The sequence below is a fragment of the Podarcis gaigeae genome (genome assembly GCF_964106915.1).
Source record: "Podarcis gaigeae genome assembly, chromosome: 7".
Classification (NCBI taxonomy): domain Eukaryota; kingdom Metazoa; phylum Chordata; class Lepidosauria; order Squamata; family Lacertidae; genus Podarcis; species Podarcis gaigeae.
Genome location: NC_139683.1, coordinates 24,044,015 through 24,065,236, shown reverse-complemented (window position 1 = coordinate 24,065,236; position 21,222 = coordinate 24,044,015). Strand labels below are relative to the sequence as shown.

Sequence of the window (21,222 nt, the reverse complement as noted above, 5' to 3'; positions counted from 1 at the left end):
TTAATATTCAAATTGAGTCCACCTTGTTAGGACCACCTCAGAACTTTATGGTCACCTTAACTATTGTGGGGCTATCTCAATATACCAGCACATATTGCATGTCTGACAACTGATCTGGAATTTGCTACAGAGTGAATTTGGAATGATCCAGTGGCACTGCAGAGTTTGACCCTATTGTGGGTGGAATCACTCACTGGTAAAGTTTGGATTAGCTGTGGCTGCCTCCCCCTATGGAGGTGCGGGACCCATTAAGATGGATTTTGGAGGAATAAATCAGCCCAGTTCATGGCTAGGTCTCAGGTGGTACACATCTCAGAGCAGCTACAGCCAGGCTGTGAAGGTGTATAATCATGCCTACCATGTGGCAACATTGAAAACACCTATCTCACAACTGTTGCCTCCTCAGTGAACTTTTTTTAGTGGCAAATTAGTGGTCTGGTTAAATCATGTTTGGTAATAAAGATAGATAATTGTGGAGGATGCTGAATGCTATTTGTTCTGACTGGTAAGGAGGAGTCAGACTACTGCCGAAGCCATAGGTATATTGTATGAAGCTTTCCAAGGAGAAGCATGGTGGAAAGTTGGATTTAATTACCTCTGAAGTTTTATTTTAGTCACTGGAGAGTAGAGCATGCAGGAAAAGGTTGCCTCCTCTTCTGGAAGGCAGGGTTAAAACTGGAACAAACTGTTAAAGGTGGCAAGAATGACAAAGAGGGAATCTTCTTAGCAGCCTTACAGGTCTCAAGGCCTGTGAGTTTTGTCAGGACCTCGGAAAGAGGAGAGAAACACCAGCTGTGGCATATTGCCACCTTTCTCTTTTGTGTGTGTTCTGTTTCTACTATGGAAAAGGAGTGGGAGATCTTTGCTGTTTATACTTGTGGGCGATGATTCATACCACTCAGGATAAGGTCCTGGATGAGTTGGAGAGAGGGGTGAAAGTTGTTAAGTTGCGCAAAGGTCACAAAGTAGAGTGGGGACTTCTTGCTGGGTTTTACCCAAGTTATTTTATTAAATTGACATTTGTAATTGCTGCCCTTATTGCAGTTGCTTTGTTTTCATTATCACGGAACTGTTTGTTGTTTACTGGGCGTGTTGATATGATTTTGTAACTGCTGTACATGGTTATATTTTTCTGTATGTCCTTTCTACTTTGTTCTTTTGTTTCCGCACTTTTGGATTGAAAATATTCAATGAATAGCAGGTTATAAATATTTCTAATAAAAAGTAAGTCACTCAAGCTCATTGTGCTTTATGTAGCACTTTGAAGGCAAAATTGCTCATATTTGCTTCAGACCTGGTGTCATAATTGTAGCAAGCCCATGTTTTTAAAAAGGAAGGCCCTGCTTTTCCCGTTGAAGGGGATGAACCCATGTGCTGATTATACGGGGCAAGGACTACTCTGTGGCAAATGCCCTGTATGTGGACTTCCTTTCTAGGGAATGTTCCGTTGTTTCTTTCCCTTGATGGCTTTCAAATGCCAAGAAAGATGTTCATCTCATCTTTAGCACATGGTTGAGGAAGTGGTGTTATGTTTTTATATTTGTACTTTGATACAAAATTTTAATTGATCTTCTAATTATGGTTTTGAGTATATTTTTGAATTCTCTTAAGAATTCTGAGCTCCTTGGAGAGGAAGGGTGGCATAGAAATTTAATAATAAGTGTTTATTTGAAGGGAACCTCAGGATCCACTGCCTATCTTGAGAATTCAAGTTTACTTTAAGCCTTTGAGTCTCATGTGTTTGTTTGGGGGGGGGAGGGGGTTGGATTAGCAGTGTAAGACCATTTCATTCATTCATTTATTTATTTTTGTTGGATTTTAGTGGCCATTGATAATTAGGCAGAGGGCCTTCTTGGTGATGGTGCCCACCCTGTGGTACGCCCTCCGATCAGATGTCAAGGAAATAAATAAGTATCTGACTTTTAGAAGACATCTGAAGGCAGCCCTGTTTAGGGAAGTTTTAATGTTTGATGTTTTATTCTGCTTTTAATCTGTTGGGAGCTGCCCAGAGTGGCTGGGGGAACTCAGCTGGATGGGCGGGGTATAAATAATAAATTATTATTTTTATTATTACAAGTTTGGATTAACTGTATATAGTTTATGGATTTTATTTTTATAAGTTGTGCTTGTTTTTTCAATGAGTCTTCAAGCTTAGAACTGAATAAAAGCCAAATGAATGAATGCAGTGTGTGTGTGTGTGTGTGTGTGTGTGTGTGTGTGTGTGATGTGTCAGAATAGATACAACTTGACACACATTGGTTATGTTCTTGGTTTATTTACGGTATATGAATGAGGTAGTTCCCCATTATCTGGGAAACTATTTTGAAATGCACCAAAATTTATGTCAGACAGCTTGCAGCCGAAAAACTTGCTAAATTGTATTTGGATAACTGCAACTACATGCTCAAGCCGCTCATTTTGTTTCATTTTGTTTTTAATAGCTAGCTTGGTAATTTGATATGACTTTTGTTTTCAAGGAGCTGAAACTACCATTTACATTTTTAAGCGGACACATTCATGAACTGCGCATCCACGTACCATGGACAAAGCTTGGTTCCGAGCCAGTTGTGATTACAATAAATACAATGGAGTGCATTTTGAAGCTGAAGGATGGAGTCCAGGTAAGAAAACAACACGCAATATATATGAACTTATTGGATTTTACAGGAACTTGGATACATGGTTAGTTTACCTAGCAAAAGGCTACCATGATGTTCATCTTATCCTTATGGGGTTTCCTCCTGAAAGTCACTTTCTATTGCTGTCAAATTGTGATTGGAAGCTCAGTTTCTTCTTGATTCCACTGAATCTTTGAAGAAGGTGAAATGTGTTTCTTGCTGTAGCAATCTTTTAGACTAGCTAAAATTGTTCCAGTTTTCTACTAACTAAAAATCTGGATCTCATTGGTGGAGTTGAGTACTGGCATCCTTCCAAAATGAGGAAGTGATGTAGGGAAACTAGTAGTTTTTTATTATCGTGCTTCAATATTTTCATACCAGTGCACTTACCACATTTAAATTTTGCTTTTAATTTTTATTTCAATTTTCTTCTTTGTCATCCTGGAATTGATCTTTGTAGTTGAGTTTTTTCCTTTTTTAAAAAAACAAAACTTTCCCATCAATAAGATGTTGAATGTGCAGAAGGGATGGGAGGGATGTTGAGATGGAACAACAACAACAACAACAACAACAACAACAACAACTTTATTATTTGTACCCTGCCCTTCTGTCTGGGTTGTTCCAGCCACTCTGGGTGGCTTTCAGTACGGTATAGTGAAATAGATTCTGGTGTTGTGTAGTAGCCCAAGTTTTACTTTCTCTAGATGCTAAACTTATGAATATGTGCTTTTTCACAATGATAAACAATTATTAAAGCGTTTAAAAATAATAATAATACTTATTATGAAAGAAGGTGGCCAAGGAGTGGAGCAGTATGTGAGCTTGGTTTAAACCAGTAATGCACAAAATTGTGTTTATTTAATGAAGTTTAAGATCAGAGGTCTGTGGTACATGCCAAAAGTGGAAAAGTACCATTCCCCTAATATATTTCTTCAGTTCTACTATGCAAAGCTCCTTTTTCTACCTGTTCTGCCCACACAATCCACTTTTATAACCCACAATAGTAAAGGGAAAGTTAGTGTTGAGACACAGTACATCTCTGAAGGTAAGACATGGAGTGGGGCTGTGGAGGGAAGACTCTTGGCTTCATTCCCTGCTTGTAAGCATCCCAGAGATGCCGGGTGGTATCCAACTAACTTGTCCCATCAGCAGAAGGAATTATGCTCGTGCGATGGAACGTCTACCCTCTCCTCCGCGCACCTCTCATTTCCCCCCTGCGCAGACCTGCCATTAATCTCTGGAATTCACCATCCTAAGGTGTAACAATGGCCACTAGCTTTGATTACATTAATTATCTCCCCACCCCCTGATTTATGGAAGATAAGAAACTGCTAACAGGGAGTTTCAAGGTGGTACACCACTAAAAAACAGATGCTAGGAACTAATGGAGAAAGGCCATTGCTCTGCCTTTGAGCTTCGACCAGCCATACACTGTTGGGAGCAGAACCCCAAATCACTCTTATGCCTCATATGCGCTGAAAAATACTTTTGTCTTTGAAGATTAGCTTTCCACACAGATTTACTTAGAACATTTTTACTTTGCCTTTCAATGCAATAGTCTCAAGACAGATAATAAAAACAAAAATAAATGTTCATTCACTCATAGTGGTGGTTCTCCACCCCAAGGGAGTTTTGAGTATATTCTGAAATGGATGCAGGGATAAGGCAAAAAGTGCAAGCGTTCAGGTGCTTAAAGTCTTGCACAAAGACTTGCATTCCTTCCATGCTCTACAATAGCAACCAACTGGAAAGGCTTACAAAATTCCAGTATTTCCGGGAAGTTTAAACACCTCTGGAGCCACTTAATGTGGAAATCTGGCTAATCAAACAAAGAAAGCAAAGGGATGGGTTAAGCCAGAAACAGTTTGAATCCTTTTTTCTAGATTATGCTATTCACTTATACATTGTGGCACATAGAAAAACACCGTTAGGTTGTTGCAGTATCCTCAAGGACACATGAATTACTTACTGGATTGATATAATTGTGTCCAAGTTTGTTTTATATCTGTTTCTGTGTTAGATACATATATATTGCAAAAAAACAACAACAAAAACCCCAGTGAAATAAAAAGTAACCATTTGAAGCAGCAATGACAAGCAGTGATTGCAGCTATAACTGGTATATTTAGTGGTCAAAAGTTAATCTGAATGAAAATATTTTAAGTCCCTGAAATGGACTGTGCTGCTAGATTTGGCAATTTCTTGTCAGAGATGGTTCTATAATCTCAGGGCAACATTCTCAGCTGTTGCCACTAATTTTTAGAAGGCAGTTGAAATACTATTCTTCAAATATTCTACACCTAGGCTTTAAAACCAACTCTCAGCATCTAGAATCAACCTGGCATCTAGTTGATTGTGTACTTAAATAATTGGTTTATTAAATCTCTTTACTCCATTATATTCTCTATTCTTCAGTCTCTGGTTTGTACAGTGGATGCTCGGGTTGCGAATGTGATCCGTGTAGGAGGCATGTTCGCAACCCGCAGCATCCACAACCCGCAGCGCCACGTCTGTGCACATATGGGTTGCGATTTGGCATTTCTGCGCATGTGCAAAGTGTGCTTTGCTGCTCCTGTGCATGTGCAAGTGCTGAAACCTGGAAGTAACCCGTTCCGGTACTTCCGGGTTTCGGCGTGTCCGTAACCCAAAAACGCGCAACCTTGAAGCGTCTGTAACCTGAGGCTGGAAATTTCCCACATTTGTATGCTATGTGAGAACTGGTACTTTTGGTTGGGTTGGCACATTGTGTACATTGATTAAGAAATTGCCACCGCGTTCCCACTTGAACTGTAAAACCAAAATGATCACATGACTAGGAAGGGAATTTCTCCAGTTAGAGTTCTCCTCCATTGCATGAGTTTAGTGTATAAAATTGCTATGTTCTGTCCTTCATACTGAGAACGGTAAAAGTGCAGAAAGTTCAGCATAGAGTTGCTATTATTTTTCCTAGAGATGAATTGATTTCAGAAATGATATTCATACTTGGACAAAAATATCTATTGTGTGCCCATCTTTTAGCAAATAAGTTATTTGCTCTTGTAGCAAATAGGTTCTTCTCACCTTTCATATAATCTACCTACATAAATTATTCTGCAGAAGGTGAGAAGAACCTATTTGCTACAACTCTATAAAACCATAAAACTCTACTACAAATGGGCTGATGATAGCTGATGTGCTTGTGATGGCTCTTAAATGCTTTGATATGCTTATGATTTGTGCTGAGATACAGGAAAGCACTTATCTTCATCTAAGTGCTTATGCACTAGTATATTTGGAGCACATAGCACAGTGCCTGCATTTTCTTACAGTGAAAAATGTGTTGCGCTACTAGGCACAACAGCATTTTGCTCTCCGTTTTAAAAATTAGGAGCACTACTAAATAAATACATCTATACGTACTATATATGTGTACATTTTATTCATTTTGTATTATCTACAAAGTACCAGGCTGCTGCATACAATGCTCTAATCTCCTTAACAGGCTCCTGTTTAATAATTAGCTTGGAAAAATCTGACTACCTCTGAAACATTATTTGCATACATTTAGATTATTTAATATTTCTGCATAATGATATAAATCTGTTTAAGAAGTCTGGTCCTCGTTATGCCACCCATGCAGTGACACAAACACACGTATATGTATGTATTTAAAATATTCAGAACACTAAGTATTTTTTTCAATGCAAAAGGTAGACGTTTCAAGGCCAGATGTCCCATAAGAAACACATTTTAGAAGCAGCAAATTACAACTAATTATAGAAGCTGCAGAAACAGATTTGTAACACATGACTTTGTGCAACCCAGAACTAATATTTGATATTGGACCATGCAGATGGCTACTGCTGGAATGATCATATTTCCTGCTTGCATGGTATTTGAAACTTGAATTTTGTGGTGCATACGGCAAAAGGTCAAATGTCACAAATGTAAAGCACTCTCAAAACAAGTATTTGTTACAGATGTTTAAGAATCTATAGTAAGAGGGGGATTTTGAAAATTACAACTGACATTTGGACAAATTATTCCATGGTATGTACAACCTTAGAGAATAACATTTGGATTTATGCCAATGATAGGATTTATCTTTGTAATAATAAGAATGTAAATGAAAGCAATCTCTTCTCTTTTTTGAACATGTATTTAGGAAGTTATAAATTCACTTCATTTCATGACAAATAACTCCTTTTGGATTTCTGGTTCCCAAGCTCCCCTGCCCCCCGCCCCAAGCTGCTTTTAAGAACTTCAGGTACCAGCTTAAGCCCCTTCTTTGTATTTTATAATATAATATATCTTAAATTTGTAAAGGTTTTGTAAAAGTTGATTTATGCATATGGCTTCCATGTAGCCCTTTACCCTGATAAGAGATGTAATATCTCTAAATCCACTTCCATATTATTTATTTATTGTATTTCCCTGTTGGAGAATAAATCTGATTAGTTCATAGGTTTAAACATCTGCACCAACAGATTTTTTAAAACCTGCACTTCTGTTTTATAGTTAATTGACATTTGACTTTAAGTCACCTTTTGACTATAAATCAACTTTTGAGTTTATAATATAGCAAATAGCATTGTGTCAAGAACCTTGTGGAAAATTACAGTAAGTAGTTAATTGGCATGAACTTACTTCAAATTTGGCTAATTATGAATAAGGCTATCATATCATGATACTTTATTCTGCATTTTTCTAGTTGTTCATGAAGCATATTGTTGTCATAGTAAAGTCATAGTATGCAGTATAGAAGAAGAAGAAAGAAGATAAGAGTATAATTAGATCAGAGGTGGAGAACTGGGTCTGGTCTGTGTCAGAGTTTTATTTTCCCCAGCACTCACAGGCCATGGTTGACAGGTGGAAAGGGCCATCCACTTGTTAATCACATGATGTCACAATGTCATCAGATGACTTGGTTTTGACCAATCATTCATCTGATTGTAAAGTACTGCAGATCCTGATTGATTGTTGGCAAAGTGCTGTGCACAGAGTTTTTCAGATGTCACTGATCACCTTCAAACCCCATTTGACACTGCCATGTCTTTACCTGCTTCACACTTGCAGGGCAGGTAGGTGTGGCTTGGCCAAAATGGCACCCCTGGCCAAATTGGGAGGTATGGAGGGACTAACTACGCATGTGGACTGAAGGTTCTTGTGATCTATATATCAATATAGATCAGGACCATATGGACAAGCAGTGAGAGTGTGTACTTGTTTTCTAAATAGATGGCTTCTTGTCTCTTTATTTTTCAAGCCTAATGTTTTGCAGAAAAATACTCAAGGGTTAGGGGAAATAATATTTAAAAATGGGTTGGGATCACACATGCTCTGTGACCTGTAGATATGACAGTGGTTTGCTTTGGTCTTCAGTTGCCTGCAGGTTTTCCCATTATTGTTAGTGACAGTTCCTCAACCACAAAGTTTAGGGTGGGTATCTTGGGAACAAATGGAAGAGAGCCGAAATCTTCATAGTGTCATTTATTAATGTGTACACACACCCTTACTTCAGACCATTTCCCCAGGGTTTGAGTGGGGTCATGTGTGTACTTTCACCAGTTTTATTGATGACCTTTTTGCTGGGAACTAGAATATGGAAAGAGAGTGGAGTGTTCCCAAGCGAGGTGGACCTGCAGAAACCTTACAGATTTCAGCTAACTAGCATGCCAATCATTGCAATCCAACCTTAAAACCTTCTCCTGTATACAGTATACCTACTATGATTATACCTCCTGCATCTGAAGAAGTGGGCATGTCCAGAAGAACTTATGCCATATTAGTGCCATAAGACTCCTTGATTGTATATGTGTTGCGAGTAATCAATGTGACATTTCTCAAGTTCTCATTTCTCTGTTCTGTTACAAAACTTACTAAATTGCGTGCAGTTATGATGTTGGAGCACAGACTTGGTTCAAGTTCCAAATGAAATGAGTACTTCTATAACATCCATCTCCAGTTGTTCAATTTGCTTTGAAATTGTTTTAATATGTTGACCTAGTAAACTGTGATGAAAGTTGTTTTAGACATTGTAATAATAATCAAAATGCATACTTTATGGCAAAACACTGATTCCTTCTCCCAAGTTCTTTGGTAAAAGCTTTCAGAGTAAGCAGTGCAGTCAGGAGAGGACAAGAGGAGCAACCATTTAAAATGCAATCAGCTAAACTAGTATGGCCATTTGCAGCAACGTAGATGTTTTGGAAGAGAAAGTAACCTGCATGTTGCAAAACACATTTATCAGTTCCTAACACATGAAGGGTGTGTGGTTCCCATTTATGGGGAGGGGAATGCTATCTCTGCCTACAGCTCTGGAAGCAGTCTGCCTCAAGCCATTACCACCAGGCAGCGGAATTCCTTCATCCCTGTTTCTTTTCTCCTCTGCCCCAGCCAGCTTTTAAAATGCTATTTTTTTCCTGTGTAGTTTCAGAGTGGCTGGAGCAACCAAGTTAGATAGGTGGGGTACAAATGATAAAATTATTAAAATTATTATTATAAGAATGTAAGAAGGGGCAATATTTTAGTTGCTAAGATAGAGGGTGATACCCAGTGATGTCATACTCCAGGTAGACTCCTTGAAATCAGTGGATTTGTCTTTGAATTTCATTGAGTGTACTCTTGAGTATGACTCAGTTGGATATAATCCAAATCAATGCTTTATATAATTTTATTCTGGTTGTGTTGCTTAGGGGCAAAGAAAGTTACTTACTGAAGTGAAACAGGACTGGGCACTGTCAGTACCAAGTTGGGAGATGGTTTGGGAACCCCTTGTATGCTGTTTTGAGCTTCATGAGTGAAGAAAGGACGGGAACATGAATGTAAATAAGTAAATAAGTACATCTAAGTTGTCATATCTGCATAGCTAATAAGAGCAAGAAATGTAATGCCCCCAATACCTTGGCATGTTACAATGTATAATACTAGGACTAAGTCTTGCCCATCCTTTTTTTTGTGAGAAAACTCATACATAAACATACGTTATCAATGATTTAAGGCTATATTTAAGCCAGTGCACAAAGTGACATTAGAAGCAAGCCTATTCCTTTTCTTATCAATATAGTCAGGTTACTAGAAGTAATGGGAGGACTGTTCAGTATTAGACCTAATCCTTTTCAAGCTTAAACTTCTAAGATGACTCTCCTTTTTTTAGCATGCTATGAGGCATGAAAGTAGGAAGATGCTTCCAGAGGACAAAAGAGAACTTCATCAGGAGTTCAACTATAAAGGAAAAGAATTAATCCGCTACAGTAATAAAAGAAAAAAAGATTGCCTCAAATAATTATTGTAAATTTGCAATGGGTAACTCAGAGGGGAACAAAATATGGTCCAAGAAAAGAAAAACAAACAAAATCAGCAACAGAAAGTGAACAAAATTAAGGAAGGAGGAGGGAACAATTCAGAGTATAATTACATGCTTAAGTCTTTACAAACAAACAAAATCTGAAACACATGTAAAAAATGAATTTTGCAAGAATATAACTTGGCTTGAAGAAGTGAGGGAATTGTGTATCATAAAAGCAATGTGAAAGAAAAAAGTCCCAAGGACCCTTAAAACATTAACACACTTTGGTTATGTAATTTTTCCAAGAAATCTTAAACGTCAACCAGTATGGGATGCACCAATTTAAACTACACATTTAGCCTTCATTTGCATGTAAAAGTTAAGCAAAGTTAGTATGACTGTAGTGCTAAGATTGATAGCATTTTAATAATACTTACATATATATTTCTTTATTTTTGAGGTACTATTGCATTTTGTAATCATGTTCACTTAAGAAGGATTATGTACTATTTCTTTCTCTTTGGGGTCTGTGCAGAGAGAATGCTGCTGATTGCTTTTGGTCATGGCTAAACACTAAATACATGAACTGAATGTATGGAAATGGTTCAAACTCTCCCTCCTTGTTTGCTTTTGAGCCTAATAGTGAATTCCCATTACTTTGGCAGCAGTGTTAATCACAGTAAGGGCAATCAGGAGCACTATTCAGGTGTTAACTACAATTGCACCTAAGCAGATCTGGGATGGGGAGTATATTATCAAGTCTCGCTCCTCTGGCATATTGTCCCCATTCTGTGTACAGCTGCCCACAAGCCTTAGGGTGAATGTCTGCAGTGGTGAGCTGCCTCTGTGCAATAACATTCCATGTGTGATTTAGATCAGGGTTTTAAATTGTGTGGAGTCTGATGTAGGTCTTCATCTGCAAACATGGAACCAAAATAATGTGACAGAGTAGGGGGTTGGCAGTGCACCCCCTTGTGTTATTGCTCACATGCAAGTGCAGTCAACGCTTGAATCGGCTAGGATTTCCTCTTACAATGAATTCAAAAACCCAGGTTAAAGCTGCTTTTAAAAAACCCACTGTTCAGTGGAAATCTGGGTTAGAGCTAGGTGGGATTTCTGTTTCACTGAGGACAATGTTACTACCAATGTGGTGGTTAACCCAAGTTAGGTCTGGTAGGAGGGCATTCACATCCAAGGGGGAGAGAATGGGAGAAAGAAAGGCATATGTTTTTGTAGCTTGCTTCCCATTCCTTAAACATGAGTTGGTCCTTTCCATTTTGCTGGTTCAATAAGTTCCCATTAAAGGGACTGATGTGGTCCACCCCTTCTTAGCTTCAGTGGTTCTCTGCATCAAGGATTCCCATTTGGTTCTTCTTAATCACATACCATCAATCTATCATTTTACTTCTTTCCTGTGCCATAGACTCTGCTGTCCAAAAATCCATAACATTCTAAAACGATGAACTTACCAATAAACCTGTGGTATTTTATAGCAGTTCAGCCAAAAATATATATACTGCATTGCTTTATTTTTTTAAAAAATGTTCTTCTAAAGAATAATATTTTTTTTTTGCCCAATATGCATTTGAGAAGGAAGACTACTAAAAGAAAAAAATAAATTCTAAATAAAGCTTCCTTGACTTGATAGCTTCATTTTCTTGTCACTTGCCTGGCCATAACTTTGTGCAGTTGTTCCATACATTAAAAGCTGAATCATGTCAATCTGTTATTTCCTGCAGTGCTTACATAGTTCAATTTCCACGTATTTACTTGCTTTGTAGGCTCTACTAAATCTTGGGTGTATTTCCTTTTATTGGTTTTAGGAAGCCGCCCTTGGGAAAGAATGTATAGAATCTTCTTAAAATTTAAATTTATTTCTCTTGCTGGAGAACATTTTATCAAAGAGGAAGGTTTTGCCATATGCCCTAAAGTTGCTTAAATTCCAAGTGTTTGAGTTCCTAGGGGAGAGCATTCTGTAGCTAGATCCTCTCAACCGATAATGCTTTAGCTCCGGATCGCATGCATTTGTCAGGAATTCATAAATGTCATTGTCCCACAAGAGTGCAGCTGTCTTGATGGGTCATGGGGATGTATTTGCAGATGTATTGGAGCCCTAATTAGTGTGTGTTATTTTATGTAGCAATTTTAAATCTTAAATGGAATACATTGCAAACTGTTTATGCTGAGCTGATTTGTTCATGAAATAATGATTGCACTAAAGGGAATGTATTTAATGTTGGCATTAGTTTTAGCAGTTCAGTGGAAAGCAACATAATGCATCTTATTTAAGTAATTGATTGGTGATTAATAGCATAATGACCTTTTTTTTTAAAAAAAGGAGCATGACAACCTCCTTATATGGATCAGGTTCTTAACAATTTTGTTGATTGTTAAAATAACCTTATTTGCAGTCCCATTGATTTTCAGTAGGACTTAAGGCTGCAGTCCTAAACATAATTGCTAATGAATAGTTCCCATTGAACAAAGTAGAACTTAAATGTTTACTCAGAAATATGGAATTGCACTGTAAGCATTCCAACTTCTGCGCTGAACTGAGTCTGCACAGTCCTTTCAGCTTTGTGTCTGATCCGACCAGTTGCAGGTTTTTATGCCCTTGCTATGGGAGACAGGTGTTCCCAGATCCTTTCTCTTGTAATAAATTTTATTAGTTTTCAATTACAGTCCAATAATAGCCTCATTATAACAATACCAATTTATAATACAATTATTAATACCAAACATTCAAATACTGAATTACATAATTTAGTTAAAGTGCCTGCTAGATTTGATGGTTTGATGATTTTCTTTATTTCTGCGTTCCAAAATCTTACTAGTTTCAATTACATTCCGGTCATAATAATAATCCCTCATACAGCAACTGCAATACTAATAGCTTCTATTTGTATTGACACATTAAATGGTTTATAAAACTGCAAGTAAATAACTCAAACTATATCCTTGTTCATCCTATGTGTGGCAATTATTCTGTCCGTGGAGTTTCTTCCTGTCCTTGTAAGATGTTATGTCTTTCTTTCCCCCTGATTGTTGCTGTTATCTGTCATGCCTTGGGCAGAGCTGATATCCCGTTGTCGTTCCGGAAATTTATCCATGTTCCTAGATCCTTTTTGCCGTTTTCCTGCCCTTCCACCTTATCAAAGTCCACTATCCACAAATGAGCTAGCGGGACCTACTCACAAGTAGGAGGGAGAGGGAGTCGGATATGTTATCACTGTGCACAAGAGGAATTGGAAACAAGTGGTGGCATCTTCAGGTAGGAAGGGCAGCAGCAAGGAGGCAGGGCTGGGCTTGCCTATGACACAGTTCTGTGTTTGCCGCATATTACTTTAGCCCATAGCTGTCAACTTTTCCCTTTTTAAAAGGGAAATTCCCTTATTCCAAATAGGATTCCTCGCAAGAAAAGGGAAAAGTTGACAGCTATGCTTTAGCCAGTTAATGTTCATGGTGCTCTAGAGCCAGTTTCTTCCAAGTTTAATTAGTGCCAGATGCAGGGAACGTGGAGACAGCAGTGAAGGAAAGCCGAGGGCATTGTCTGCTATCCAGCTTTTAACTTTGAACCACTTTGGGTGGATAGTTGGAAGCGGAGGCCAGATCTACCCACTTTTGTTGCCCTATTATGCTAAGTTATGTGGCCTAACTACTAATACATTGTGCTGGAAAAATATATGACACCAGTTGCTGAAAGTTGGTATCAATATATTATAATGTGTTACATTATAATAGATTGTCTTTAAAGCAGACAAATCAATTGATAGCAGTCAAAAGAGTTTGTGCATCTGCTTTGCATGCCGAAGGTCTGTGGTTCAATTCCTGCTATCTCCACGTAGGGCTAGGAAACCCCCCTGCTTGAAACCCTGGAGAGCCACTGCCAGTCTTTGCTCTGACTTGGTATAAAGCAGCTTCCTGTGCTACTAAATCCTTGTGCTTACTTAACTTACATCAGGCATCCCCAATCTTGGCCCTCCATCTGTTTTGGGGCTACAACTCCCATCACCCCCTAGCTAACAGGACCAGTGGTCAGGGCTGATGGAAATTGTAGTCCCAAAACAGCTGGAAGGCCAAGTTTGGGGGTGCCTGACTTACATAAAGAAGAAAGGAGAACTATGCCAGAGGTTTCATTTTTGGTAGTTGGAACAAAAGCTGCAACTAAACATTTGCATCTTCACTAAAAAGTTGTGTTTCAGTAAAAACGAGTTCTTATTGGCAAATTGTAAAATGTTCTGAAAAGGAGAGCTGAAATTCTGCTTTGATTGAATGTAATCTACATAATCTATTTCCAGGCTGAACATTTTTTTTGGCGTGCCAATCATCAAGAAGTAGGTGGGATAAAATAAGAATTGGAAAAGGCAAAATAACAGCACTTTAGTCCTTCACAAAGTAGTTTGGCAACAGCAGGAGCCACATTTTTCATCTGTTTTCTACTTTGCAGAGGCAGTAAAGTACACATTGCTGCCCCTTCAGCCTTGCAGTCTCTTTAGAGACATTGCCGTTTGTCCCCACTGATTTTCTTCCCCTTTTTTGGCTGGGTATAGAACTTGCAGAGGTGAAATTTGCAGAGGATGGTAGAACTAGGCACCCTTCTTGACTGAATCCTAGTTTCATGCGTGATTTTGAGGACCCCATTAATCATGTAACTTTGGAAATTGCTTTAGTTGTATGTGTTTTTGAATGATAGTATATCTTAAGATCACTCCAAGGAAAGAAGTGAGTGTCTATTTACTGGCAGATTTTGAAGGGGCTAATTTACTCTCTTGGCATGCTTACAAGAATTTCATTCCAAGATTAATGCCTATTATTCTTGTGTATATCTTCAGTGATTTATACTGGAATTATTCCAGATTTACATTAGTTCAGAACAGATCAAATTCTGGCCCTTAGTGTCCCATTATATTTTGCAAAGGCCTTAGATTGGTGCAGTTTAACATTGAAAAGGTGAGGTAATGCATTTAAAATTTTACCTCTGAGAGGAAGTGGGTTTTCCTTATTTGATGATTGATTAAAGAAGAGTTAAATTTCTGGGAGTGTGTTTTTAACATGTTTCTATAGCAGAAGTGGTAGTTGTGCATTAGGTATAACCACAGATTTTGTAGTGGGGGAAAAGTGTAATGTGCCTTAGTTTAATTCTTTAAGTGCCTTCTACAGGTCTTGTTACAGGTCTAAATATAATTTCCTTATACTTGAGAATAAAGTGGGTAATGACTCATTTCTATACCAGGCCAATATGATTCCCTTTTTCAATTATAGTCTCTTAAGACAGTAGGGTGGTGTTCTCTTAACCATTGTTAAGCGATTGGGTGGAAGGAAGTGCTTATATTGTATTTGATTTCATTTCCTATTAGACCTATTTCAGGGCATGCAACTGGTGCTCTTTAACTCATGGAAGAGCTTTTGATTCAGTGGATGCTTTCGCTAATAGAAGTGGAGTGCAGGTCATTTTTGCTGATGCACCCTCCCACCAAGTGCCCCTTGAAAATCAGCTCTGGATAGAACAGTGGCTGTGGGGCTTCAGAACCAAGGGAAACAATCAAAAATTGGCACCCATCTTCTGTTCATGGATCAGAGCTTTTCAGTGAATAGAAGGGCATCAGTTGTAGTCCACTGTCATTGTATTTTTTCTTGTTAGGAGATGGTAGCCTGGCTAATAATTCATACCGTATTGGCCTGAATATAAGCCATACCTTTAAAATTCAAGGGGAGGGGGAGATAATACCCGAATATAAGCTGCTCCCTTAAATTTCTGCAGGCACTCATACCCATTACGTTTTACCATATGTCTGTTTCAGCAGCGATAATGTAAAAGCCAATTTTTGTAAGGTCGCGAATTTAACTCTTCACGGTCAGAATTTGGGGGGGGGGGAGTGAGGCTTATATTCAGGCCAATACGGTAATTTGTTTACTGGCAACACTTTGGTAGGTACTTGATGGAGCACAGTACATCATAGAATTGTAGAGTTAGAAGGGACCATGAGGGTCATCTAGTGCAGTGTTTCCCAACCTTGGGTTCACAGCTGTTTTTGGACTACAATTCCCATCACCTCTAGCTAGGCCTATTTTGGGGCCATTATATGTTTTATATACATCCGCATTTTAGATTCCCGGCGCCGGCAACTAAATCTTTACATTATTGTCTTAGCATAATTTAAATGTCATAACGCCAGCAATATCGCTTTGAATCTTGTTTGGTTGCTTGTCTCTAGCATTTTTGTCTTATCCTGCTATGGCTGTATGCTAATGCAATAAAGGTTTGATTGATTGACCTCTAGCTAGGAAGACCAGTGGTCAGGGATGATGGGAATTGTGGTCCAAAAGCTGCCTGAGACCAAAGGTTGGGGAACACTGATCTAGTGTAATCCCCTGCAACGTAGGAATCTTTTGCTCAACTCAGAGCTTGAACCCACAAGCCTGAGATTAAGAGTCCCATGCTCTACTGACTGAGTTATTCCAGCTCCAGTCTGTCCCAGTCAGTCATAACATTTAAAGTAGAAAGGTCATGGAATGTGGAATAAACATAAAAATGAATCCCACTCTCTCCATAGGCATGCATTGAAAAGGCGAGGGGAAAGTTGAAAAAAACAGTAAAACAACAGGAAAGTTTTATTTCCTAGTCTTAGAATGGTATGGCTAATTCATGATCCTTGTCTGCCAAATGCCCATTAATCATCTGCTATCACTGCTATTGCTTTGAAGTCCCCACTATTTGCAGTTAAGTGATTAGGTGCAGAAGGGGGTTCCTTGTGCAGAACTCCCTCATGCAGGGCGCTTTGTGCAGACATTATGTATCCAAGGAATTTCCTTTGGGAAGCCAGTGGGTGCTTTCCCCTGCATATACACAACCAGGAGAGCACTTAAAGGCTCCCAATTTTTAACGACAACCATGTATCTCCCTGCCCCATACTGACATCACATATATATCCACTATACATTTTTCACTGTATGCTGAAGATGCACCTCTTTACCCTGGCCCATGACACTTGAAATGCAGTGGCGTAGCGTGGGTTGTCAGCACCCGGGGCAAGGCAAGGAATTTGCGCCCCCTAACCCGTGGATTTGCGCCCCCTAACCCTAACCCCCAGATGTTGTGCCCGGTGCGGCCAGCCCCCTTGCACCCCCCACGCTACGCCACTGTTGAAATGTATGTTTTTTTAATTACCCACCCAGTTATTGTGATTGCAATTTGTTTTTAATTGCTTTTAATCTTGAATTTTAAATTGTTGTGACCTGCTCTGGAACCTTAAGTCAGGTAATAAGTAAGTAAGTAAGTAAGTAAGTAAGTAAGTAATGCCGGTTAGGTGACTGGAATTTGAATCCCTGGCAGACCTGGTTTAGCCTGTGGACCAGAGCGCCCCTCACCTCTGGTTTATTGGAAGGGAAACAAGCCTTGTTCTTGCATGCTTCCTTTTTGGCATGCCTAAATTCAGCATTGATATAGGCAGGCACGTCCTACAGGTAGGTCGTGATCTATTGGTAGATCACTGGATGTCTGTGGTAGATCACTGGTAGATCACCGCCTGTTTTTAACTCTGTTTTTGACCTGAACCCCAAAAAAGGGGTAGATCACTGCTAGTTTTTAACTCTGTGAGTAGATTGCAGTCTTTTGGGAGTTGGCCGCCCCTGATAGTGATTTATTAACCATAGTTCTCCATGATACCCAAACCAGGAAACTTTGTTTTAACCACTCCTCACAGAGCAAGATGTCTGCCAGATAATATTGTAATAATAATAACTTTTACTTCTATCATAGTCTAGCTGCTTCATGAATGTTGCACATACGCATGCATACACAGTCTTCTATTCTGGACTACACCTGTGATAGACTTAGTGCAGGAACTTTATAACAGGACTTAATTCTGGAACCTGTTTCCATTGCTGGAAATTGATTTTAGAACACTGTAGAAAAGAAAAAAATAAGTTTGTAGCTGGTTGTGTGCAGAATATTCTAATTTTATTACTGAATAAAAGTAACTATTCACGTAAGACATTTTAAATTACTGGTTCCTTTGAGAGTGAACAATTTACGTTTCTTAATATGTTCTGCTTGCTTAGAAAACTGTGGTTTAACAAACCACCATATGTGGGCAAAAGCTAGGTGTGAAAGACAGCACATGAGAACAAGGCTTTTTCTGTATTCCGTGGTGAAATTTAAGAGCTATTTAAGTAGCACTTCAGTGCTAGCAAAAGATGTAAAACAACAGAGGTGTAACATACTAAGGGAATTTTCTCTTTTCAACTGAATTGGCTAAGAAATTTAAGAATCAATGTAGATAGATGCAAAAAAAATGTTAGGGAACAGTGATTTTCCTTGAGATTAAGTGTATACGGCTTTGGAAAATGTTCCCGCAAACGTTATAGTGTTTTCTATGCTGTTTAAACATTGTGGAATCTATTTTTCATGAGCCTAATAAACTTTAGTTTTATTTGCCACACAGAAATTATTGTAACCACTGCTTTGTCCTCAATAAATCAAAAACCAAAAACTCTGCATTCTTTTTGAGGCTGTGGTAACTAACAGAGACCCACATCATTGTGAATAAGATGGTAATGGCCTAATTCAAACCAACTTTTGAGAAAGAAGCCAGTGTGTGCTAAGTAAGGTATTTGGAGACAGTAAATGAAGTGACTTAATGATTCACTGCTTTAGAAAATGAATCCTTTCCCACCAGTAGTGTCAGGATTCAATTAATGTATTGCTAAAGTGGGCCTGTGGTGTTCATAGAAGCATGTGATTTATTCAGACTCAGATATGTTACTTTAACATTTCTAGTTTCGACGCGTGGGTTCCATTCCTGATAAATACAGAAGATTAATTCTATGGGCAAGGAGAAACCCTTGAATCCCATGGCGTTTTGGCAGGTGGAGTGCAGCTCATGAAGGATTTTCGAAATGAAGAATTCCAGCCCAAACTGGGTGACTCACTGGAGATCTGCAATGGGATCTCCTGTCTCTATTGTGCTGAGGGCTGATAATGAGCTGAAAAGCAGGATAGATATGATAAAATTAAAATTGAAGCAATGCCATGTCTTAACAATTTTTTAAAGAGCTAATGTAATTACTCTTTCTGTGGCTATTGGTGGTTCTACGTCTTAACTTTCTAGCAGTGTTGGCCTTACGCGTTCTCAGATTATTTTTCTGCCTTTACTGGTAACAATCTTTGCTGCTAATAGTGATCAGTAAGCATTGTACAAAACTCAACCTTTTTACAGAGAAGAAGGAGAGGCTAAATCTGCTCTGTGCTCTGGGGGCCTAGGAGATCTTGCAGCTCTGGAGTTCACAAGGCCTGGAGCAGGGGTCAGCAACCTTTTTCAACCGTGGGTTGGTCCACTGTCCCTCAGACCATGTGGTGGGCCGGATTATATTGGGGGGGGGGGAATGAAGGAATTCTTATGCCCCAGAAATAACCCAGAGATGTGTTTTTTAAAAAAGGACACATTCTACTCATGTAAAAACACGCTGATTCCTGGACCGTCCATGGACCGGATTGAGAAGGCGATTGGGCCACATCCGGCTCATGGGCCTTAGGTAGCCTACCTCTGGCCTAAAGTCTAAGAGGAATTTCAAGAGAGAGAAAATATATGGAAAAAGAACAGTTACCAGAATCCAAATTTTGTAGAAATTTTACACTTTTCCGGCAAGGAGTCTGAACCCATAATTTGAGGCCATTCATTTTCATGGTAGTACAGATCTTCAGGCCAAAGCAGTGTCCTTATATACCGGTAGTCCCTGTAAATCCATGTGGGAATCATTAGGACCTGCTTGGTGATAAAAGGGCTTAAGGCTGCAGTCTAGACCTTCCTTATGCTCTCTGCTCACTTCAGCTGGCTTCCTGCTGGCTGATCATATCTCACTGAGATGTGGACTCAGAAGCAGATAGCATATTCCAAAGGGATCTTTGCAAATATATGGGAATTGCACATGAAATAAGAATAGCGCATGAAATAACTTGCCCTCCAGTCAATGCTAACTGAAATAAGCAAGGTATATTACATCCTTTAGCTTTAAAGTTGAGACTTTCAATATTTTGGCAATTATTTGATGTGTAGGAGAATAATTCATTAATGTTTGTTCCTGCCTTTGATTTAGAGATCTGCCAATGGAACTATTTGATTTCTGGCAACTCGGCAATAGAGTTGAGCTTTACAGCGCTGCATATATAATTAACTGAAACGTTGCCATGGGATGCCTGTGGGAGTTCTTTTCATACTAGTTGGTTTGGCTGTCGCTCAGGGAGTTGCTTTCAAAACTGTTTCAAAACTATTTTGGTAAACTTAAGGATCATATGAGTAATGAGTCACATTGTAAAACCGAGAGCCCTGAGCTCTTGCAGTCAGGGGATCACTTCAAAAGTGGACAGGCGTGCATTAAAGGATTCGAGATCACTTGTATTCTTGAATCCAGTGTTTTGATTACCTTCATAAAACTCATTTTCTTAACTGAACAAAAGCTTCTGCTTTAAGTGGTGAGCACTGGCTTGGCCTTCTAATTGTAAACTCTAGTTTTTTGTGAAACACTGAATGCCACAGTACCTCACAAAGTAGTTGCTAAAGGTTATCATTTAGATTTTTTAAAAAGAGTTTGGTGACTGTGTATTAAAACGTAGGGTTGCAGTCCTTCTCACACATTGAATTCAATATGATTTACTTCTGAATAGATGTGTAGGCTACTACTAATAGCTACAAACATTCCCAAATATTGAAATTCTTACATGTTTGGTACTGTACACATTTTAGATCATCAGTTAATTTTATAACATGTAGCATGTCTGTTTGCTACACGTTGCTGTTACAGTAGATCACAGAAAACTGTCAAGCAACTTTATTTTGCACCATACTTAATGCTACTATTATTGTTAATTCCTTTATAAATTGCTTCCTATGAAGTATTCTGAAGCAATTTACAATATAATAAAACACAAACACACACACTGTGCGCAAACCTTGGTTACAGCTCATGGATTGTTTGGAGTGAGACAAACCACGAGCCTGGTTTGGATAGTGTGTTAAGACAAATCATGACTTTGCTCATGGCAGCGAAGCAGCAACAGGACAGGAGGAAGAGCAAAACCGCTGCAGTCTCCCATCAGGGAGTCTGACTGTATGTTTGCATGTTCACACCAAGACATAGGTTGACTTAGCATAATGTGCAAATCAGCTCACTGTGTTCGATCATTTAAGGCTTCTCCCTCTCAAATTATATTTTTATAAACTAGAAGAAACAGGTTCCTAAACCTTTACTCCACATTTAATGTGCTGTTATATCCTGCAGTATCTTCACGTATTCTCCCTGCAAATGTAAGCACTATTAACTTAAAATGCTTTTGATCCA

The 21,222-nt window shown here is 38.8% G+C and overlaps 1 protein-coding gene across 8 annotated transcripts in view; it reads left to right on the top strand.

The window, feature by feature from the left end:
• Window positions 1-21,222, top strand: part of VPS13B (vacuolar protein sorting 13 homolog B) — a 399,672-nt gene that overhangs the window by 45,295 nt on the left and 333,155 nt on the right. For all 8 annotated transcript variants that reach the window (XR_014566943.1, XR_014566944.1, XM_083749735.1 and 5 more), the window contains exon 3: window positions 2,478-2,621. Coding sequence is in view for 6 of the 8 variants with exons in the window: in XM_083749735.1 (XP_083605861.1) it covers window positions 2,478-2,621 (144 nt within the window). In the remaining 2 variants the exon portion in view is untranslated. The remainder of the gene's footprint in view (window positions 1-2,477; window positions 2,622-21,222) is intronic.